At 45.0% G+C, this 24,433-nt stretch overlaps 1 protein-coding gene across 1 annotated transcript in view; it reads right to left on the reverse strand.

Moving 5' to 3' along the window:
• LOC144683101 (von Willebrand factor A domain-containing protein 3B-like) overlaps positions 1-24,433 on the reverse strand; it is a 216,376-nt gene that overhangs the window by 162,712 nt on the left and 29,231 nt on the right. Inside the window, exons 5-10 of the mRNA XM_078546118.1 lie at positions 21,346-21,505; positions 19,989-20,158; positions 15,790-15,914; positions 13,149-13,276; positions 8,673-8,780; positions 5,370-5,391 (exon numbers count right to left, since the gene is read on the reverse strand). Of these exons, the coding sequence (XP_078402244.1) occupies positions 5,370-5,391; positions 8,673-8,780; positions 13,149-13,276; positions 15,790-15,914; positions 19,989-20,158; positions 21,346-21,505 (713 nt within the window). The remainder of the gene's footprint in view (positions 1-5,369; positions 5,392-8,672; positions 8,781-13,148; positions 13,277-15,789; positions 15,915-19,988; positions 20,159-21,345; positions 21,506-24,433) is intronic.

The raw sequence follows: 24,433 nt of genomic DNA on the forward strand, positions 1-24,433 counted from the left end.
TGGCTGATCTTTGCGGTGTCTCCCAATCAGCTGTCCATGCTTGTGTCGAGCAGGTCACAAACGCCCTGCTCAGGTGTGCAACGACTTTCATCCACTACTACTGGGACCAGGCCAGCTAGACAGAGCGAGCCAGAGGCTTCGCAGCCATTGCTGGCTTCCCCCGTGTCCAGGGTGCAATAGACTGTACACATGTGGCCATCAAGGCGCCAGCAGGTGAGCCCGGTGCCTTCGTCAACAGGAAGGGCTTCCACTCCATGAACGTGCAGATAGTGTGTGATCACAGGATGCTGATTCTACAAATCTGTGCAAGGTACCCAGGCAGCTCCCACGACGCCTACATCCTCAGACACTCCCAGGTGCTGGGATTCTTCAGCGCTCCAGCCCGACTTGATGGATGGCTGCTGGGTGACAAGGGCTATCCCCTCAGAAGGTGGTTCATGACGCCTCTCCACCATCCAAGAACAGAGGCTGAGCAGCGGTACAATAGAAGTCACAAGGGCTGTGGTGGAGAGAGCCATCGGTCTTCTCAAAATGCGCTTCAGATGCCTGGACCGCTTAGGGGGCGCACTGCAGTATCCCCCAGATCGAGTGTCGCTGATAGTGTTTGCATGCTGCGCTCTCCACAGTCTTGCACTACAAAGGGGGGACGCTGTGGATGAAGAAGATGTAGACGGAGTGGCTGCGGCTGAACACGATGAGTCCAGCAGTGAGTCCGAGGATGAGAACACCCTGGGAAATGGTGAGGGGACACACGCTGACCCCGTCATACTCCAGGGAGGCAGGGACACCCAGGACGCTCTAACCCAAGGAACCTTTAGCTAGCACAGCACATATGGATCTCCAACACAAGCCTAGTCTGTAGCCTCCATCCTGGAGACCTTAATGCAAATGGATAGGAGCATTGACGATGGGCCCTGTCAATAAATGTAAATGACACACAAATCACTCATCAAATCTCAGGAATCCATGCACCTGCCCAAGAGGCACTCCCAGCCATTTTAGACTACATGAATTTAATGCTGTAACAAAACTCTCTTGACATAACAGAAATAAAATGGTGTTGCACTTCACACACTATCAGAAGGAACTTATAGGGAGGGGCCAACAATAAAACCACCAGTGGTGAACTCGGGGTGTGCCTAAGATGCCTTCATTTTATGTTTGCGGGTGCTACGTCTTTGTGGTGCCCCCTCGCTGGCACTGGCATCTGAGACAGCCTGCTCTCTCTGATGTCCTGTTGGCCTCGATGGCCTTGGCGGACGGCCTCTGGCCCGTCAAGCCTGTGCTGGCCCCACCTGGGAGAGAGCTGCCAGCTCCGCAGCTGGCAGCTCCCCAGTCATTGCAGCCTCATTGGATGCCGCAGTCACTGGCAGAGGCGCGGAGGAGCTGCCGCCCTCATCCAGAGCGCCCTGAGAGGCGCCAGCAGAGGCAGCTGCTCCGTCGACGTGAGGTCCGTTTGGCCCTCCCTGCTCACCGTAGGTGGATGGGCACTGAGGTGAAGTTTGGTGCCCAAACCACCACTCACATGGGCACTGACCACATGAGGTCAATGCCCCTGTGAGGGATTGCAAGTCTGAGCGCAACCCCAGGAACCCCTGATCCTGTCCCTGGAGCTGCCTCTCCATGTGAGTGGCCAGTTTCTCCATGAAGGAAGCTTGGCGCTCAGCCATGAGGCTCAATGCATTGGCTTAGGTCCGCGTAGACTCCTCCACCACTGACACCAAGCCAAGCACAGCCTCATGTATCTCCACCAGGTGGTCCTGCACACCCGGCCACATCGCTGACAACTCGAGGCTCATCATCAGCGACGAACTGAGCATGTGCCTGGTCCTCTGCAGTCCTCCGACTGCTGGCGCCATTGGTACTCTGTCTCTGCCAGCTCCTCCAGCGACTGTGAAGTGCCCTCACCACTGTGACCCGGGACACTAGCCGAAGATATGATGCCCACCGAGGTGCCAGTATCTACGCTGCTGCCTGCCTGGCAGAGATAGTGTGACGCTTTTGATGGTGCAATTTCATGCCCCTCAGGTATCAGAGGTGGCCCCTGCTGCTCCATGCCCTGGCCCTGCGCCGCTGATGCTGAAAGGGAGAGTAAGGACATTCAATCAGTTAGCCTGCGGGCAATGTCATTGTACATGCCTGTCCCCCGGATCATCATGCACTCATCAATCCACACGCAATGGGCAAGCCATGTTGGTAACGTCACTCACTCAACAATCAGCACTGCCATGGATGTTGGGAGACTACTGGTGACGTGAGCGCTGGCCATACATATCTGCCCGTGGAACCCCAGCCTCTCCTGCTCCAGTGGACCTGGGCACGTGGCACCTCTCCAGGTCGAGGGCCCCCTGCTCAAAACGGCTAAGCAGCAAAATCTGGCCTGGCCCACCGCCAGTCCTCAGCCGCTCGGCATGGTTATGAGAATTCTTCTCCTGGAAATGAAAAAAATAGCATTGATAAGTGATACTTGTACCGTCAATCTCCTGGCTGCCGGCCCACCCCAAGCCCAGTTGCCCGTTGCAGGGGTGCAGCATCCTTCTCCCGCTACTGGCCAGCACTCTCTCAAATATGCCAGGTGTGTCCTCCCCCACCCAAGGCCACATGCTGCCTTCATCACAGTTGGCAGCACACAGTTGTACCTGCCATTGCAAGGAGGCACAATGACATCCACATCCCAGGAATGAATATTAAAAAAAAAGGTGCATCAGATTGTTATCCCATTAGGGTATAGAAATGAGATTCTGAGGATTGTTCATTAAATTCCAATGGGGGGGTGACATTTAGAAATAAGGAAAAGATGTAGAGGTATCCTTTTTGGCTGGGATTGCATAGGGATGTAGTCAAATTCTGTAGAAGTTGTTATACCTGTTAAATAACAGGAAAACCACAAGCAGTGATGGGTTATTAAAATGAAGCTGTCTTTTAGAATGATGACGGTTCATTTTCCGATAAGGAGGGGGTGTCATAAAACTATTAATGTATATAATGTTATTGGAAAATATTTTTCTTTTAAAATAGAGGTTTAGTCTGTGGGTGTGTCTTAAGTGGATTAAAGACGGCTAGTCTGGGTGCTTTGATGTGTACTAGTTTTGATATGTGAGAGATAGCATTTGCATTTTTTGAATACAGCATTCAAGAAGTGGGGTGAAAACTGATACCTATCTAGCAGATACCAAGCCATGTGTTTATATTACGAATAAAATTGGTACTATGAAAGGGGTTTTATTGTTAGAAGAGGCTGGTGATACAATGAGAATTTACATTCAATGGGTGGTGGTAGGTTTCAGCAGTTTTTGGGTGTGCGGAGCAGAGGCAATGTGAGATCAAAGCAGCTGTGAGCCTATCACTGTCTCCACAGGAACCAAAGTGAAACGAACCTCATTTTGAATTTGTAAGGTGAAAATGCTTTCCTGGTGGGAAGCAGGTTAAGTCTGTGGGTTGCTGTTGCCTTAATGGAGATTAGTTTGGGAATTTGTTAAAAGTTATGATAGTAGTAATTTGAAGCCATGTGTATATATATTTTAACCTTTGTAAATTAATAAAATGTTTCATTTAGTTTAATGTGAAACCTCGAGAACTGGTGGTCTGATTCCTGAATTTAGAGTCGCATCTCAAACATAACACTTAAAATTATAGGTTATGACAGCTGTTTAAAGTTTCCCTCTGGGATTTTGGAGATAACTCAGCTTTACCAACTGCATTGGTCATAACACCGGTCTATAATTTTCTGGCCTATCCCTTGCACCCTTTTTCAATAATAGTACAACATTTGTAGACCTCGAATCCTCTGGTACCATGCCTATATCTAGTGAGAATTGGAAAATGATGCTCAGAGCATCCGTTATTTCCTCCCTGGCTTCCTTTAACAGTGTGGGATACAATCCATCCAGCCCTAGTGGCTTATCCACCTTCAAGGATGTCAGTCGCTCCAGTACTTCCTCTCTCACTACGCTTATTGTATCTAATGTTTCACACTCCTCCTCATTAACTAGAATGTCTGCATCATCCCTCTCCTTAGTGAAGTACTCATTGAGAACCCTGCCCACATATTCAGCATCAACGTACAAGTTACCATGTGCATCTCTAATAGGCCCTACCCTTTCCTTAGTTATTCTCTTGCTCTTAATGTACTGGCAAAACATCTTTGGGTTTTCTTTGATTTTACCTGCCAATATTTTCTCGTATCCTCTCTTTGCTTTCATAATTTCTTATACTTTCTATACTCCTCTAGGCTTTCTACAGTATTAAGTCTTTTGTGGCTGTCTTTCTTTTTTTGCTTTATCTTGGTCTGTAGGCTTCTGGATAACTAGGGAACGCTAGATTTGGCAGTACCGCTCTTTTTTTGTGGGGACATATCTACACTGTGCCCGTAGAATCTCACTTTTGAATGCCTCCCACTGATTTGACATTGTTTTCCCTTATAATAGCTATATCCAGTCCACTCTCGCCAGCTCACCTTTGAGCTTCATAAAACTTGTCTTCCCCCAATTTAGAACTTTTACTCCTGTTCTATCTTTGTTCTTTTCCATAATGATGCTAAATCTAACTGTGTTATGGTCACTATCTCCAAAATGGTCCCCCAATGCTATTTCAACCACTTGCCTCAGACTAAATCTAGAATTGCACCCCCTCTCATTGGACTCGTTACGTGCTGGCTAAAGAAGTTCTCTTGAATGCAGTTCAAGAATTTTGCGCCCTCTGTGCCCTTCACACTATTCATATCCCAATTGATATTAGGGTAGTTGAAGTCCCCAACTATTACTGCCCTATTGTTTTTGCACTCAGAAATCTGCCTACATTTTGCTCTTCTAACTCTCTTCCACTATTTGGGGGTCTATAGTACACTCCCAGCAGTGTGGCTGTCCTTTTTATTTCTGAGCTCAACCCATATGACCTCATTTGATGCTTCATTTAGTATATCATCCCTCCTCGCAGCTGTAATTCATTCTTTAACCAATAATGTTACACCCCCACCTTTTTTATCCCCATCCCTACCATGCCTGAAAACTCTATATCCAGGGATATTGAGCTGCCATTTTTGCCCCTCCTTAAGCCAAGTTTCCGTTATAGCAACGATATCATGTTGTCATGTGTCTATGTGTGCCCTCAGCTCATTGGCTTTATTTGCTATACTCCTTGCATTTACATAGATACCTTTTAACACTGTCGAATTGCTGTGCTGTACACTTTTTAACCTGTGCTTCTTCTGTCTTTCAGAGTCACTCACTAATTCTCCATCTCCTGTTCCCTGCTCTGACTTTACAGTCAGGTTCCCATCCCCCTGCCAATCTAGCTTAAACCACACACCAACCCCCACCCAACAGTACTCGCAAATCTCCCTGCGAAACGATATACATGAATGTAATTACCATGTTCATTCACTGTAATAGCCTGTAAGTCATACAAAGAAAGCAACATTAGAGACAATATTTACGTATTGCCATTTTGGTAATGAAATTAAAAAGTTAAACTTGTTTGGAATCTGGATAAGACAAAGTACACTCAGAACAATGCCTAAGGACCAAATAATACAGCCTCTGCAATCAATTGGTCTTCTATTTTGCTTTATTCTTTCTTGGGATGTGGGCATCACTGGCAAGGCCAGCGTTTGTTGCCCATCCCCAATTGCCCTTGAACCGAGTGGCTTGCTTGGCCATTTCAGAGGGCAGTTAAGAGTCAACCATACTGCTGTGAATCTGGAGAGACATATAGGCCAGACCGGGTAAGGACAGCAGATTTCCTTCCCTAAAGGGCATTAGTGAACCAGGTGGGTTTTTACAACAATCAATGATAGTCGTCATGGTCACCATTATTGAAATTAGCTTTATATTCCAGATTCATTTATTGAATTTAAATTCCATCAGCCACCATGGTGAGATTTGAACTGATGCTCCCAGAGCATTAGACTAGGCCTCTGGATTACTAGCCAATGGCATTGCCACTATGCCATCCGGTGAGGAACTTTACCATGTGGAATAACATTGTGCTATCAATTTGACATTGTAACACTGTAGCAACTTGGAGAATTAAGACTTGGTTTTCAATTCAGGGTCAGGAACCCGATACCAGCTAATTTCTGGGTCCTTAGCCCACACCATATCTGCATCACTTATGCAATGCCACCTTCAAATGTAAATGCCCCCTAAATGAGCCAGAGGCAAGCCCATGTTGAGCATTACCAGGAAGTGGGAGGTGCCCGCAAAGCACAAGCAGCCAAGGCAGATGGCAGCGTGAGGTGGTGGCGTAGTGGTATTGTCCCTGGGTTGGTAATCCAGAGGCCAGGGTGATGTTCTGGGAACCTGGGCTCAAATCAATAAAAATCTGGAATTAAAAGTCTAATGATGACCATGAAGCCATTGCCGATCCTGGTTCACTAGTGTCCTGTAGGGAAGGAAATCTGCTGTCCTTACCTGGTCTGGCCTACATGTGGCACCAGACCCACAGCAATGTGGTTGACTCTTATATGCCCTCTGAACAAGGACAATTAGGGATGGGTAATAAACGCTGGCCTAGCCAGCAACACCCACATCCCATGAATGAATTTTTTAAAATGCCAGGATGAAGCCTGCCAGGTGAGGAGGAAAGGAAGTATTGCCCTGTAAGGTCTTCAGAATCAACATACACAAAAATGGCCAAATGAATGGTAATGGCACATGATCCACCTCAAGGTCCCAAACTTTCTCAGCATAAAATACACACCTTTAATTCTGTCCACATTGAACCCGACAGCTGTGCACTAATGTGGACCAGATCGTCCAGGGTCGGCAATTTTCAAAATGAAAATCACCTTCTTGGCCTCCCTGGCCCATTAACAAATGGCTCAAGGAGCTTAAAGTGCCATTAATTGAAGAAGAGTTCAGCCCCCATTTCTCCACTCCCCCCCCCACCCCCCACAAGCCCCTCCCGCCCTCCCTTGAAAATTGTGTCATGTCCCAGAGGTGGCAAAGCAGTGGTGCCCTCCGGGAACGCAATTTTCAAATCATGCCCACAGACGTTACCTCCCACACCACAATTGAAAATCCAGCCCTTATTCTTCAGAAGCACTTAACCAGGAAGAAAAGTTTAGGAAGAATGTTTTTTTGTCCAAAAGCCCTTCCATTTATGGGAGCAAAATAATATATTGCACAGAACAGAAAAACAAACATGATCCTGCAGATGTGACCTTTAACCCCCTCCCCACACCAAACAATGGTTCTGCCAGTTAAAGAAGCAGAGGTTCAATTATAAAAACAAAATACCGCGGATGCTGGAAATCTGAAATAAAAACAGAAAATGCTGGAAAAACCCAGCAGGTCTGACAGCCTCTGTGGATAGAGAAACAGGATTAACGTTTCGAGTCCGTATGACTCAGTGATACCTGCTTACGTCTTGGCAGCTCGATCATGTGCCTAACAGAGCTTTGCACCGAGGCTCCTCAATGCTAAACCACCCAGAAGAGAAGTGCCCTGCTCTGCATTAAGCCCCACTTACTTCACACCTTGCCAACATCCATTGGTCACCATTCCCTTAAGGTATTAAATTCAAAATTCACCTTTGCAAATCCCACCATGTCCACTGAAACCTCCTCCAAGTTTGATGTCACAGCCTGTGTCCATCAGTCTGATATATCTCCACGTCGCTCCAATGTCTACAGTAGGACCTTCAGCAATTTCTGTTCTATCCTTTCAAGCTGCCTCAATAAACCATTCCATATTGCTTCTTCTCTCCCCATAAACCTCCTCTAAACACCTTGGAATAAGTTTATCCATTCATGGCGTTATACAATTGTACTTTGTTGTTGGAAACATCAAATAAGGTGGGTGACTATGGGCAAAACATGCCAAGCTCCTTTTTTGTGAATGAGTCAGACATTTACCCTTACACAGATCTTGGAGCTAGGTTATAAATCCCAGATAAAATCCGAGATATGGCCATGTTCTCCCACAGCTTCCAGATTTTCAGTGAGGGCTTCATGGGATACCAGGGCCAAATCCTTACAGAAATTTCAGAAATCAGCATATGTAAGCTTTCCCTGCTTCTTATGGGCCTCTATGATCATTTAAACCACAAAATAGCTAGCAATTGCACTTTGGCAACAGAAGTCCATAGGACTGATTATTCATGACTGTCATGCCCAGCTTCACTCCAAGCATCCAAGAGTTCCATTGGATTGTTCTGCATCTGATCTGGCCAGGGTCAAAATCCTGGAAATTCCTCCCTAACAGCACTGTGGGTGTGCCTACACCACATGGACTGCAGCGGTTCAAGAAGGCAGCTCATCACCACCTTCTCAAGGGCAACTCGGGATAGGCAATAAATGCTGGCCCAGCCAGCGACGCCCACATCCCGCAAATGAATAAAAAAAAACCAAGGGCATTCCAACCCAGAGCAGGCCCGTGATCCTTGCTAACTCTAAATTGGAGCCATGACGCATCTTTGCTTTGCTCAGTGACAGATTTACAGTTAGTGGGGCCCTGTGCTCAGCTTCATTTTTGGGCCCTCACACCCCCATCCCCCACCAGGACTCCTCGCAACACCCCGCCCCCCCACCCCGACCCCCAGGATCCCCCTTGCAGACCGCTACATGCCACATTCTCCCCCCTAGGACCCGAAGGCTGAAGCCAAGAATTTACACAAGTGCTTCTTCACACGTAAAGAGCTGCCTGTGTACAGTAATTGTGAAATAGTCTTACCCTCAGCATGTCTGTGCTGAGATCCTGTTTCACAACTGCAGCTCGGATCCCCAAGTCGCTTTCTGCCTGTTTTGTATCAACCTGGACAATTGATATGGCATTAACCGTCTTGAACATTTTCAAAACAAGCAGTTTTAGGTGCACCACGAGCCTAATACCATCAAAAACTGACCATCTGCTTGGACTTGCTGCGGGCAGTCACTCCCTAATAACATCTTCCAAAAACTCTGCAGACCCAGGATGCCCAGTGGAAAAAGAGAGCTGGTGGCAGCGCAGAATACTTTTTTGGAAAATATTGTCCGGCGATCCATCGCTAAGATAACACTCGCAGTGATGCACTAGGGCACTTTATAGGATTAGATATTGATTGACAGAACGATATCTTTATTCCCTGTGCATATTTGTGTCTCTTTCACTTAATCCCCTTTCATTCTGCACACAGATTGAATTATTAATCTATCTGAATATATACTTAAAGGTGCTGTAAGGTAAAATAAATCTCTAAAAATTGGATATCATTTATGTTAAGGACAATTCATTTGGATTTAGCTTGAACCTGTCCTTTTGCTTCTCTCACACCCTTTGTTTCAAAATACAGAACGTCAAATAAAACGAGTACAATTACTGAAACATTGCTAAGTATAATTGGAAAGTAATTTGTTGGAATGCTTGTTAATAGATCTCGCAGTTGAAAGCGATTAAACTTTTCTTATATATATAAAGATTGAGCTGAACACAAATCTGATTCTTACTAACGGATGCCCAACATGCTTTGTAAGTGTTATTTTTAGTTTTAATTCAACCACCAGGCGAGACTACCACACAGCAACAATGAGTGTGAAAAGCAGTGAATTAAGGAGTCTGACAGTAAACGAGTCTATTGGGGAATGTGCAGGGTACAACAATTTTAATGCAAAACTCATTTTGGGGAACCAGTTGCCACCTTGGTGCTGGTGCAAACCCAGGGCAGGTGACAGCTAACTCCAAGGAACTTGCAGGACTCAATCAGAACTGACCAAAGGGTTTGCAGAAGGAAAGGTTTTCAGGAAAGTTTCACCTTAAGCGTTCTTGTAAATCCACTTTCAATCCGTTGAAACGAACATTGGGAATAGATATATAGAACGTAGAAGAGTTCCAAACATTGAATAAACAAAATTACTTGCGGTTTAAGGAAAAGATGATGTGGAAGCTGATATAAGCTATGCCGTTACTAACAACATATCAACTATAAAATTCACCATACTTAACACATAGTCCTTTACAAATAATACTCAATCTAAAACAAACATTGCAATCTAAATATTATGTGCGATATTCTCAAAGCTGCAGCCGCCAGTTTAACAAGAGAAACTGCTTCTTTATAGGTTACAGTATTTAAAGCATGTTTACATACAAACCTATATATATATCTACAGACGTAAGGAACTTAGGTTAGAGAAATGTTTTAAAATTGTATAACTCAATCTCCCGCACAATATCTTGTACACTTAACGCTTATTATATTTGAAGATCTAGGGAAAATGTTAAGGGACATTTGCTCTGTGGGGTTTTATCTATAGCTTATATCTGTCAGGTACAGTGTGTTATCACTGGCAGCCTACCTTGTGACCATGGGGCTGTTGAAAAATGCTGTGAGCTGTCCAAACCTTGAGTGATGATGAGAGTTACAGTTTCCCTGTATTCGCTAATCATTCAGCCAAAATTCAGCACGGGACGATTTGTAACCAGAATGAATCATTTCGCAAGCCCACCAACTCAGTGGTATTCTTCTTGCCATTACGGAGCGCTGTGGCACGCAAAGGCATCTCTAACCCCATTAGCACCTCAACACCTTAACCAGAGCCCCGCGCCTTACATTTTGAATCTCATTCATTTGGGGGTCCACCTGTCGAGTGGGGACCCCGTACCACGGCTTTACACCAAATCACAGATTTGTGATTCCTAGATGCACCTGGATCCCTGGATCATTATGTAAACCCTGATTTAGTCTCAGCAGAATGTCAGGGACAACAATGTTTTGTAAAAACATAGACAGATTTGCACAGCATAGAAGAGGACATTCGGCCCATCATGGCTGTGTTAGCCAAAAAGAAGCTATCCAGCCTTATCCCACAATCCAGCTCTTGGCCCATTGCCCTGTAGGTTATAGGATATCAAGTGCATATCCAAGTCTGTTTTAAATGCAATGAGGGCTTCTATCTCTACTACCCTTTCAGGCAATGCGTTCCAGACCTCCACCATCCACTGGGTGAAAAAAAATCATTCCTCAGCTCCCCTCTAATCCTTCCATTACATTAAATCGATGCTCTTTGGTTATTGATCTCTCTGCTGACAGAAATAGGTCCTTCCTATCAACCCTATCTCAGCCTCTCCTCAGCCTCCACTGTTTCAAAGAGAAAAAAATCCTAGCATATCTAGTCTTCCTCAAAACTAAGATTCTCCATTCCTGGCAACATCTTCTCGAATCTCTTCTGTACCTTCTATAGTGTGATCACAAGGGAGTTCTTCACCAGGGAGTTCTCTATTGGGTGTTTATGTGAACAGAATCAAAGGTTGCCTTGAGACTGCTGTATGCAACTGCCAGGAGATGGTTGAGTTTGAGATAAATCTCAGATAGAAATCGCCCGCATACAAATCCAGATTTCCCAGGGTGACAGTGTAGCGAGAGCCAAGCAAGTAGGACATAAATACAGCAAGATAATGATCTCTTCCTTCCACCCTACTGCTACTGTCCCAGAAATTCAAACCCAAACAAAGAGTTGAAGTAGTACTGAGCTTGTAGGTTCAAGGGTGTACTTGAGAAGTGTGAGAGCTTTATCGTCAGCTTCAGAAGCATGGCCACTTCATAATTTCTTTATAGCTGAGTAGGCCTCTTCCATAATGGTTATACTGATGTGAGTCCTGGGATTGGCTAATGCTTCTACTGCTGATAAGTCCAAGTCTAAAAATGGTTTTGCTTCAGGATGGTTGAACGCCTGCTCGTAATGTTCTTTGCATCTTTGCAAGATTTCACCTTGATTTCAGCCTGCATTTCCATGTAAATCACAAGGACAAAATCCGGCTAATGTGTAATACTTGAAAAGCAAATGATAGGGCAAGTACTATTCATGAGCTTTTCTGCACTAAAAGACATGGAAATTAAATCATAAATATATAAAGAAAAAAGATAAATAAGGCACCAGAGCATTATAATGCCCTCAGACTTCCAAAATGGCATCCACAACATACACGTACACTTTGATTTGGTTTGATGCCAGCGATGGAACTCAATACTCCAACTAAACTTTCATTAATCTTGCATGTGTTCAGAAAGGATACGCGCCCCTATTCCACCAATGTCCACCACCACCCCCACAACAACCCCCACCTCGCCAACCCCCACCTCGCCATCCCACTAGTGCTATTTCAAGGGACCATCAGATTCTTACAGGGTAGTTGCTGGTTGATTTCTTCTGGTTGGTGCTATGATTCCACAACTGACTGGTGCTTTCTGTAGTTTGTTTAAAGAAGCAAAGTATACAGGGAATGGTGTGGCAGATGCTTTAATATTTGTTGCTTACTTCAAGGATTCTAAACAAACCAGTTCTCCCCAGATATAGGTGAACTAGCAGCCATTCCCCTTGGAATACAACATAACGGAGAATGAATGAAGCCATGCAGGGCAGGACAAGCTGTTGGAAGAGGGAGGAGAGCGATGTGGAGAAGAGTTCTCACAGGAGGCCCTATTCATCTAGGAGTTCAAGGGGCAATTCTCCCAATTATCGGAAGAACAAATGCTGTCTTCCTGAGAGATGACAGCAGGTTCATGTCCCAAGGAGCTGCCCCTCCCCTGGGACAGTAATCTGTTGAAGGATAGGTTCCTGGACTTCCGTGACACTTTGCAAATCCCTTTGCACACTGTAGTCCACAGCTATGACGGCAGCAGCCTAAGCTTGTATGGTCGCAAGCAGATCTTGCAAGAAAGCAGTTCCCGCTTATGCTGCAATATAGCTGCAACATCAACCACCTGATGCTGCATCATCAGATGGTTTTCTGTCAGACCTGCTGAGTTTCTCCAGCTATTTTTGTTTGTGTTTCAGATTTCCAGCATCCGCAGTATTTTGCTTTTATCTTAATGCTTTTATCTATGATGCTGCATCATGATTGGTTCCACAACTGCGTGAACAGAGTTGGCCACCACTTTCATGGGGAAAAGGATGGGCTCCAAGCTCTCCTCAAAGGCCTGTGCCAAGCTGGTGCTGGACTCCTACATGTTCCTATTGATGACAGGCTTTCTGGCAGGCTTCCAATGCACCAATCATTTTGTTCTGCTTACTCCATCGAAGGCTGCCCCATTGAAGCTGAGTTCCCTGCAGTGGAACTCAAATGCAACTTTGCTCTCTGGTAATCTGGCATCTGCATTATCCTTGTCCTCTAACCTGGCTGCAGACTATTCATTCATGCCCGGTATCTCACCACGTGCCCGTACCACCTCTACGCCATCCTCCAAATTACATGATCTGAGCTGGTGACTGCGAGTGTGAAATCAAGAGATGGTTCTTCTTCGTCATCACAATCTTCTTGCTGTTCCTCCTCTGCTTGGCCAGGTTGCACTTCTTGGGTTTCTGAAAGGAAAAGGGATCAGATTAAGATAGTGCAGGTTGGCGGGTTGGGGGGAAATAAGAGGTGCAAGGTTACACCATATGCAGCTTACAAATCAGACGAGAGTGTGGGATGAGGGAGGAGGTAGGATGTGAGAAGGAGGATTAGTTATGAGGCTCCTGCCATCTTCAATGGCTTCAGTCTCGCCGTTGGCCACAGCCTCAGCAATGGCCATCCCAATAATGGCCAGCGCGTTGTCCTCTGTCACCTAATGAGTAACTCCTGCTGTCTGCAGTTACGTGCTAACCTGTCTCACAAGAGAGAAGGGAGTGTGTCAGTGAGTGTGTTGCAATCTCCTTGGATGATGTGAATGTCATGACTGAATAGCTGGTATTGTGTGCAAGTTGTAGGATGTGGAGGTGTGAAGTTTGCAACAGTGTGTAAGTTGTAGTGAAGCATATGAATGCCAGATATGATTGATGGACATTGCTGGTCAGGGAGAGATGGGGGTGTGACAATTTGAGCAGTATTTAAGGCAAGTAATGCAGCTGGCAGGAAATAGCCTTTGAAGATGCATTCACTCACCTTGACCACCATGTGAGGTCATTAATCTTCTTGCAGCACTGCATCCAGGTCGTTGGGGCTTTATTCCTGGCACTGACTTCCACAGCTATCTGCTCCCATTGCCTTCTGAGTATGTATCTGGACCTTATGGATGCAGTAAATCTTTCCACTTTTCCACCTCCTCACTAAGACCTCCAGCGTAGCAGCTGAAAACCTCCCATGTTGTGCCATTGTTCAATATTTCACAGCTCAGATTCACTTCCTTTATAAATTTGTATTTGCTCATGAGTTTTGGGTAAGACTGGCATGGCTAGCATTTATTTCCTATTCCTAATTGCCCTTGAGAAGGTGGTGGTGAGCTGCTGCTGTCTGTGTGGTGTACCCCACAAAGCTGTTACACAGGGAACTCCAAGACCTTGACCCAGCAATAAAGGAATGGTGATTTAGTTCCATGTCGGCATGGTGTGTGCCTCAGAGGGGAATTTGAAGGTGGTGGCGTGCACCTGCTGCACCTGTCGAAGTTGTGGGTTTAGAAGATGCTGTTGAAGGAGCTTTGGTGACTTGCTGAAGATGGTACACACTGCAGTCACGGCAAGCCGGTGATAGATGGAGTGAGTCTTTAAGGTGGTGGATGGGGTGCCAGTCAAACAGGCTGCCATACCACTGGTATTATCAAGCTTCTTCAGTGTTGTTGCCCTCATCCAGGCAAGAGGGGAGTATTTTATCACACTCCCTGTTTGTGCCTCGTAAATGGCAGAAAGGCTTTGGAGAGTCAGGAACTGAATTATTTGCCGCAGAATTCCCAGCCCCAGCCCTGCTCTTGTAGACACAATTAAAGGTGAGTTTTGCCTGACACTTTTATGGCACAAATGTTAGTCAGGGTGACCAATTCCAGTCGAAAAATAAGGGACACTTCACTGCGGTGGGTGCTGGACAGTTGGTCACCCTGATGTGAGCTGCCACTTACCAGCCTGAGTTCAGCTCTTGCTGCATATGGGCATAGGTTGCCTCATTATCTGAGGAGTTGTGAATGGAATTGAACATTGTGCAATCAGCAGTGAACATCCCCACTTCTAACCTTATGATGGAGGGAAAGTCACTGATGAAGCAGCTGAAGATGGCTGAGCCTAGCACACGGCTCTGAAGAACTCCTGCAGCGATATCCTGGGACTGAGATGACTGGCCTCCAATAACAACAGTCGCCTTCCTTTATGCTAGTTATGACTCAAGGCAGTGGATAATTTTCTCCCAATTCCAATTGACTTCAGTTTTGCAAGGGATCCTTGACGTTACACTCGGTCAAATGCGGCCCTGATGCCAAGGGCGTTAACTTTCACCTCACTTGTGGAATTCAGCTCTTTTGACAATGTTTGGGCCAAGGTTGCAATGAGGTCTGGAGCCATGTGATCCTGGCAGAACTCAACTTGAGCATCAGTGAGCAGGTTATTGGTCAGTGAGTACCACTTGGTAGCACTGTCAACAATACCTTTGCTGATGACTGAGAGTAGACTGGTGTGGCTGTAATGGGCCAAATTGGATTTGTCCTGCACAACTGCCAGCACATGGTCCTGTAACAATGCACCTCCCCTTTAAGCAGTGTAGGCAAGCTTTAACTGGTACTAGCCACTTATGGTATTGGGCCCTCGCTCAGACATCCAGCCAATCAGCAATGGTTAGCAATGGCTGGATGTTGAAGTCATTGGCATGCTGCCTGTGTTGCAATCAATGGGCACAGGTTAACCACGATCAAATTTAATTAGCTAGACATATAAAATGCCACACTTAGAAGGCACAGCAACATTGGATATATTTTCTTTGTTTTGCCAAGTAAAAACCATCAGTTGAGTATAAATCAGGTTTCCCCACTCTAAACTCATGCCAATCTTTTCATTGACATTCATGAATAGATGGAATACACTTTCAGCTGATGTCCAATCCCTATGACATTATTCTTGTCTCCAGACATACTGACCTGGTGGCACACCTCCAATGAGTTTCCTCTGAATCTTTGGAACCTCAGTATCTGTGTCCTTCAAACCACTGGGGGAAAGTGTTTCATCCTCTTCACATTCACCCATTAGAGCAAATGCATGAAATCTGCCAGGACATGATTACATGCATATTAACAAACATGGAACAAAACCTGACACCAGAATGCTAAGCATTTGAGGATCTTCTTCACTGCTTTTCACAATTAGTTAACCAAGCAATAAACTAGCAATGGGGTCACATAGAGTGTGTGTTAATGAACATGACAATTTCAGGCTGCTCAGGTGAATACTCATAGGGTTGAATTTTCAGGATGGCGGGGGCTCATTCGAAGAGGCAGTGAGGAACAAATCGTTGATTGGCATAAGGTGGGACTTCCGCCCCTCACTCGAGAGGAAGTCCCACCTTGGAGAGTTGCCAGCCAATCAGATTGGCCAACAGTTCTCCAGTCCCTCCAGGCACAGCGCTGCAGTGGCTGGAAGAGGCACTGCAGAGAGCTGCCTGGTGTAAGTCCCGGAAACCAGAGGACAGGTAAGTGGCAGGAATTCCAAGGGTAGGGAAGGCCTGGTGGGTTGCGAGGTGGGTATTGGGGTCTCGGGGGATAGGCCGGTAGGGGGGAAGAAGGTCCGGAGGTCACCAAGCCTTAAGGGGAGGGTGCCCCCAGTCTGAAGGGGCTTCTGATGGAGGCGCCCCCATCCTCCACTTCCCGCCCAAGATCGAACTAACTTTATTTACGCTGGCATCTGCCCGCCAGCCTAAAAATTGAGGCTGGATGGGAAAAGGTCCTTAACGGGCCATTAAGAGGCCATTCAAGGGCTTTAACTGGGGCAACGGTGGGCTTCCCGTCCAAGGCCCTGCCCACCCAAGCATAAAATCACTGCCAGGTCAGGGCAAGTGGGAACCTGGAGGGAATCCCGTCCATACAATTTCACGCACATCCCCCACTGCAACCCCCCTCCACCCCACAACACCACCCCCCCGTCCCCCGCCACCTCAGAACATGCTGGGAGAGGGGGGGGGAGTGTAAAGTTCTGGCCATAGAGTTATTGCGGCACAGAAAGAGCCCATTTGGCTCATTGAGTCCATGTAATTAGGGATTGCTCTCATTATTCATACCAGTTATCAAATTCAATAACAAATGCATTTCCAAAACGTCTGCTGATGGCTCAGTAAAGCTTTCCAATTAGTAGCTACGCCTACAGGTTCATTCTCCGGTCTGTGCTCAATTAACTGGTTTCTGGGTAGAAATAGCAGGGCTATAGTCGGTCGCTATCTCTGCATTCCTCAGATAGGCAGAGAAAAAGAATTGCTCGTAGCCTTAATTAGTGACCCCTCACTTTGAAATGTGTATGGAAGGAAATGGCTTTGCTATCTCCTGTCAAATTGACTAACAACGATTACCATTAAGGCTCATACTTGAATAATAGTCACTTGGATAGGGTTTTGGAAGGAAATCAGTAGAACTGTCCTTCCTGAAGGTGGAAAACAGTTTCAAGGGGTCAAATGACTTACATTTGTTTCTATGCTTGCATGTTCCTAATCTCAGCTGGTGCCAATTTCCACAAGTAACCTTCAGGAGAATTTGGTGCGTTAAAAAATGCTTTACAAATGGTTTTAATTTGCTCATGATAAAATCAGAAGAACACCAGGTCTAAGTGGAAATCCTCCTCAATTGTAGGGATGGAAGTCCCAGATTCTTAATTCATTGTAAAATTTCTGAACGTCATCTGACCAGGGGTTAGGATCATACACAATAAAACCTGGAAAAGGAAAGATGGAATAAGAAGGGGCAGAGAGAAACGTGGAAATGACGGTAATGATCTTGAAGAAGCCAGAAAACCTACAGTACAGGAAAGAACAGGAAGAACTAGGGAAACAACGTCTGGGATATGAGTTGATTCCAGGCAAAACTGATGGCATGAAAGTCTGTTTCCCACTCGTTGAGCCCAAGGCTTAAATGGGGCCTAAATTTGTTACCACCCAACAGGGCCCGATTCCAACAGTGCACAGCAACAATCAGGCACTTCGTCACTGCCTGAGCAGGGCCAAATCAATTTGAAATCAGTACGCACTTTTGCATTCAAAGGGTAGTGGAAAACTGGAACTCTCTTCCCCAAAAAGCTGTGGTCAACTGAAGTTTACAACTAATATATTTTTGTTGGATATGGGTATCAAAAGGTGTGGGCCAAAGGCAAGTAAAGGAAGTTGAGGTACAGGTCAGCCATGATCTAATGGAATTGCGGAAAACAGGCATGAGACATTGAATGGCCTACTCCCACTCATATGTTCCTGATCTCAGCTAGTGCCAATTTCCACAGGCAAGTGTAGGAGGGGAGGGGGGGCAATCAGGAAGGAGGTTGGCAGCAGCCCACAGTAGTTCCCCTTATGAGACCACAGAAAGGAAGGTTTTGGAATGATGCAGCCTCCTTAAAGGAACCATCAGGCAGCTCAAGCTCCAGAAAGGAGTCTAAATGGAAATGGGCTCAGAAGCCCAATGAGCTCCAGTTAAAAACCTTCAGTGTGTTCATTTCAGATGGCTGCCAGGGCATCCATACTCAAAAAAAAAGCCGTCACCAATTTAACGGTGACTTCATGCAGTTCCGGGGAAGGCCTCAGGCCTGTTACATTGGTTATTGTTAAGCCCATTTCAAAGCTGGAAAATGGGCATGGCAATATTGAACTTAGATCCTGAATGCTTATAATTTGGCACAATAGCTACGTGGGCAGTGGTATAATAGGAAATCCTCTTATGATGTTAAGTTGAAGATTTATTGGTGTGATAGTGAAGAGTTTTAACTGGGATTGGCTGGTGGTGACACAAAAGGGCTGAAATTATTATATGCACTATTGTAACAATATCATTAACCCATTTCAATTAAGTGTTGAAAGCAACACAATTTTTCAGGTCCCTTCCGCTGACATGCTCACCTTGATGCAAGAGCAAAAAGGATCAACAGGTCCCTTTTTAATTAACAAATTGGAATGCCCCAAAAATTATAATTTTGAAGTGTGGAATAGCCTGACTTGTGATAGGTTGGAGCAAGCTGTTTATACTGAGAATGGATTCAATCTGTTCAAATAAACAAAAATGTTTTCAGAAAAGTGGCATGAATGTTAAATGGGTTCCCTTGGTCTTTAGGATTTTTTCCTGACTACAAAATGTGCAATTTTTCATCTGCTGAATGAAAGGAGAAGAAACGCTCACAGACATGACACAAATACCTTTTCACATTTTAAAATAATCATATGACGACATTGTGTACAAATGAATGGTTCCTAAACTCTAGGCCTTAAGCAAAACCAGCAGACTGCACATCAAAATAATTAGTCAGAAATACCAGGCCTTAGATAGATAATATCTAGCATTATCATTCAGGTTAAGTGAAAATGTGATTTGTTGCTCATGTCATATTTCAAATTGGATTTACTTTTAAAATGTACCAACAATTTAATTTAATTTCATGACACTGGTTAAATGATAGCTATTTTGCATCAGTAGGCAACACAATTAGCTGAGAGATTAACTGTCTGGTGTTGTAATGTATTATGGGGCCTTGGCCCTTCACCAAAGCCTCTCATGTTAAAAACAGAAAGCCAAAGTTCAAACCTGAAGATTCCTGATACTTGGACATGCCTGCTTTATTTATGAGAGCTTGGCCAGTTACAGTTCAGGCGATTGTATGGAAGATAATCTTGGAGAACACTGTCGGTTCGCTTATCCTTCTACAATTTAGAGCTATGCTTGTGATAGTCTTGGAAAAGATCATAAACCACAATGCCCCACCATGCCAAAAGAAAAAAATGTTAAGGGCACCGATCAAGGGAAAATGGGAAGGAGTAAGAAAGGATTTGGCAGTTCTTTCTACAGTTTAACCTGTAACTCTGGAAACCCCTGGGCATGAGTGAATTAGGATGGTCTCTGAATTTAAGAGCATCAATTCACTGTCACTTTTGAGGCATTACTTATGGTAGGGCATTGAATGCGTCTAAAACTGAAACCTGGAGCTGCGCATTCTTCTATCAAGCGTTCAATGTTATTTCACACATAAATTATCAGTCGCTGACATTTAACATGTAAAAGAAAATCAGAAATGAGGCTTCCATTAATGTTCCAATGCTCAATAAAGTTAAGAAGTGTCAAGTAGGAATTATCCATTGTCCCACATGCTATTTACATTGTACCTTCCTGCAGTAAAATAAGCCAATTCTTTCAGAAACCGAATTGTTGCTTCTTCCTTGGCGTTAAACGATACTGTGTGGACTGGGCATAGGCTCTTTGCCAACTTCCAACGCAAAAGCTCCCTCATCGCCTCAGGACCATCACCAACAGTGAAAAAGTAAACTGCCTCAATCTGCAGGATGAACAGTAGAAATATTGCATGGGATTCTCCGGGTGAATAGACACAAGGAAACAGCAGAATAACTAATTTGCTCCAGGAGCAAAGGAAAGTCACCTTCACAATTCACCTGTGATTCTGTCTGTCATGAATTATGTGGAAATATTTCTTGCTCAGGAAAAGCAATTATTTCACTGTTCCAGTGCGCATTTTTCTTAATTATTTACTGACTTTATTTGATAAAAATTACTTATCTGATTAAAATTACCCCAATTATGTAAGTGCCTCATATCACATGACCAGGAACGCATATCAGCAAATTAATGACAGAAAAGGGCCCATTGATCTTACACCTCAATACCTATATCAGCTCCCAATATGCAAAGCCATGTGCCAAGAGCAGTAATTCATAAAATCTGCTCCACTGTTTCTAGAACAATAATGTGGGCTGTATAATTTTGTTCATGCATTTTTCCCAATCATAATTATAAAGTTAATCATTGTTCTTTTTTAATGTTGCTATGTGTTTATGTGTTTAGTAATAATAAATATCCAGAATCTAAAACAATCACTTTTTTTGTTCTTTTACAGTTCAGATATGTGGTAAGATCAACATTTTTCCAATACTTAATTGAAATTGAGTATTGCTGAAAAAAGATGCATGCTGTCAAAGCTTTTCGTCTTCACTCATCAGGACAATTTGCAAGAATGCCGAATGTAAAGGGAACAACAAATTCATACTTCATGAGAAGAGAGTGCTGATTGGTCAGCAAGTGGACTCTGATTGTTAGAGGCGTTGCCATGAAAAATGAACCAGTCAATCGATGACTGACAGTTAACTGAGCTTGGCAGTTAACTGTCAGCCATCAGTTAACTGGTGAATTCTCCATGGCAACACCTCTAACAATCAGAGTCCACTTGCTGACCAATCAGCACTCTCTTCTCATGAAGTATAAATTTGTTGTTCCCTTTACATTTGGCATTCTTGCGAATTGTCCTGATGAGTGAAGATGAAAAGCTTCAACAAGTATATTTTTTCAGCAATACAAGTTCTGTATTACCACACATCTATTAAATTAATAATTGTTGAATTTCAGTTAATATCCACTTTCGCTGTAGGATGTTTTATGAATTGTCATTTAGTAATGTATGCTAATATAATTCTGAATGGAAATGGTCCACCCAAATTAACCAAATCTCACAGTATTATCACTCGTTGCTTGTAACACAGCCTCCACTGAACTTGTCTTGCTAGTATCTGGCATATGGTGAAGATTCCTTATCCATTCAATTGCTGAGTCTATGGTCTGTGCGGTAACAGGAATAGCTTTGTCCTGCCATATAGCCATTTCTTCAGCTGCCCTGTAGATCATTAGCAACAAGATAACATAGGTTAATCAATTGAACACTGAATTAGCATCATAGTTAGGCATGGACAAGGGTCAAAATATATTCCATGCGTCTCAACGATAAACACTCTTTTCAATGTACTTTCGTTCATTATCTGAACACAACCATTTAACAACTCAGATATTTTGGAGCAGATCTTAACATCTCACAGTCAACAAGAATGTGGGGGGGCGAGGGGTAAATATTGGATTTGCATTCTTCCCGCCATATTCATGCTGTGCTATTGCCCATCACCATTTTAACTCTTGGGTTTTGAAAGGCATCATAAGTGCTCGCCAGGGGCAGACAAGCACCTCATAACTATGCAAAATCGGAGTCCTATGATGTAGTTTGAAATTTACACTATTTTAACAATGGGTCATGTAATGATTGTCAGAGTGACCTGTGAAACCTGGCAGTCAGCAAGAGTCTGGCCAGACGAGGCCCAGGTAAATAAATAAAATTACATTTTTGGGTGGTTTCCTTGTGGTCCAGGAGTCCTCTGCCTGTCTCCCTCAGGGAATGTTGGGAATCCCTTGTGCTGGGATTCTTTCGTCTGCCTGCGAGCCCCTCTGAACCACCACCCCTCAACACTCACTGTAATGCTGGGAACTGTTCCTTTGGGAAAAATCCCACTGTCACTCACCCGCCACCTAGAGATTCCACTTCATTAGAGTGAGAGTCTATCTTGGAACATGGTAACAAGGCACAAGAGTTAAAATGGTGCAGGCCTCACATCGGCATCATTATGGGGACTTCTAGCTCACCCAGAATTAAATTCAGGACTCACAGGTTCAAATGTTCCTTAACTGCAGATGGTGTTGTGTCGTACTGCTTCTATTATATTTTTAGTATTTGTAGTTCTGACTATCATGAAGCAGCAGTTTCAAACAGAGGATGACTGTACTTAAAAGAAATATTCTGAAACCTTTTGCCTTCAGAAAAGGAAGATGCTCATCCATTTCGACATTTTGTTGTTTCTTTCAATAATTTGTTTAGTTTCCTTTTAAAATTGTCTTAACATTTTTTTCATTCATTCACGGGATGTGGGCTTCGTTGGCTGGGTCAGCATTTATTGCCCATCCCAAGTTGCCCTTGAGAAGGTGGCAATGAGCTGCCTTCTTGAATCGCTGCAGTCCATGTGGTATAGGTACACCCACAGTGCTGTTAGGGAGGGAGTTCCAGGATTTTGATCAAGTGACAGTGAAGGAAGGGCGATATATTTCCAAGTCAGGATGGTGAGTTACTTGGAGGGGAACTTCCAGGTGGTGGTATTCCCATCTATCTGCTGCCCTTGTCCTTCTAGATGGTAGTGATCGTGGGTTCGGAAGGTGCTGTCGAAGGAGCCTTGGTGAATTTCTGCAGTGCATCTTGTAGATGGTACACACACTGCTGCTACTGTGCATTGGTGGTGGAGGAAGTGAATGTTTGTGGATGTGGTTCCATTCAAGTGGGCTGCTTTGTCCTGAATGGTGTCAAGCTTCTTGGGTGTTGCAGGAGCTGCACTCATCCAGGCAAGTGAAGGGCATTCCATCACACTAGTGACTTGTGCCTTGTACATGGTGGACAGGTTTGGGGAATCAGGAGGTGAGTTACTCTTCATAGGATTCCTTGCCTCTGACCTGCTATTGTAGCCATAGTATTTATATGGCAAGTCCAGTTCAGTTTCTGGTCAATGGTAACCCGCAGGATGTTGATAGTGGGGGATCCAGTGATGGTAATGCCATTGAACATCAAGGGGCGATGATTTGATTCTCTCTTGTTGGAGATGGTCATTGCCTGGCACTTGTGCAGCGCAAATGTTAACTTGCCACTTGTCAGCCCAAGCCTGGATATTGTCCATTGGACATGGACTGCGTCAGTATCTGAGGAGTTGCGAATGGTGCTGAACATTGCACAATCATCAGCGAGCGTCCCCACTTCTCACCTTATGATGGAAGGAAGGTCATTGATGAAGGAGCTGAAGATGGTTGGGCTGAGGACAATACCTGCTTCGGGCTAAGATAGAACCCCTCCTTTCTTCCTACCCGCCCACAGCCTTAAATCCACGCCTACCCACCCCCCAACCTGCCCGAACCCTCCCTGCCCAAGACCCCGGACTTACCTGTTTCTGGTTGGCCAGCAGCTCCACAGGGAGGGACTTCCGCTCCAGTGAGGGGTGGACCTCCCACTCGGCCCTTGTTTACTCACTTGCAGTGCATTATGGCTGCAGGGTGGGCTGGCATGGAAAGGGTCGGCTCCACAACGACTTTGCCTCCGTTGGGGGTGGGGGGGGGGGGGGGGGGGGGGGGGTTGAGCCGTGCTGTCCGCCCCCACCCCCATAATATTCAGCCCTTCATTCCTGATCCAGTATGTACATAAGAGCATGAGAAATACGAGAAGGAGTAGGCCTTCAGGCTCCTCGAGCTTGCTCCACCAGTCAATAATATCTTGGCTGATCTGATGTAGCAAAAACTCCACTTTCCTGTCTGTTCTCTTGGCTCCTTTATCAATCAAAAATCTGCTTACCTCTGTCTTGAATATCTTCAATGACACAGGCTCCACTGGAGGAGAGAATTCCAAACATTAACGACCCTCTGAGAGAAGAGATTCCTCCTCATCTCTGTCTTAAACGGGATACCCCTTCTTTTGAAACTGTGCCCCCTAGTTCCAGATTCCCCCACAAGAGGAAACATCCTCTCAGCATCTACCCTGTCACACCCCCTCAGAATCTTAAATGTTTCAATAAGGAAAAAAAAAAGGAATGAAACCAGACAAACCACACGGCATCGGCCTAGGCACCGAAATGACAACGGCAATCTCAGCCCTGTCGACCCTGCAAAGTCCTCCTTACTAACATCTGGTGGCTAGTGCCAAAATTGGGAGAGCTGTCTCACAGACTAGTCAAGCAACAGACTGACA

Source organism: Cetorhinus maximus, chromosome 7 (genome assembly GCF_964194155.1).
Source record: "Cetorhinus maximus chromosome 7, sCetMax3.hap1.1, whole genome shotgun sequence".
In the NCBI taxonomy this organism is placed as follows: domain Eukaryota; kingdom Metazoa; phylum Chordata; class Chondrichthyes; order Lamniformes; family Cetorhinidae; genus Cetorhinus; species Cetorhinus maximus.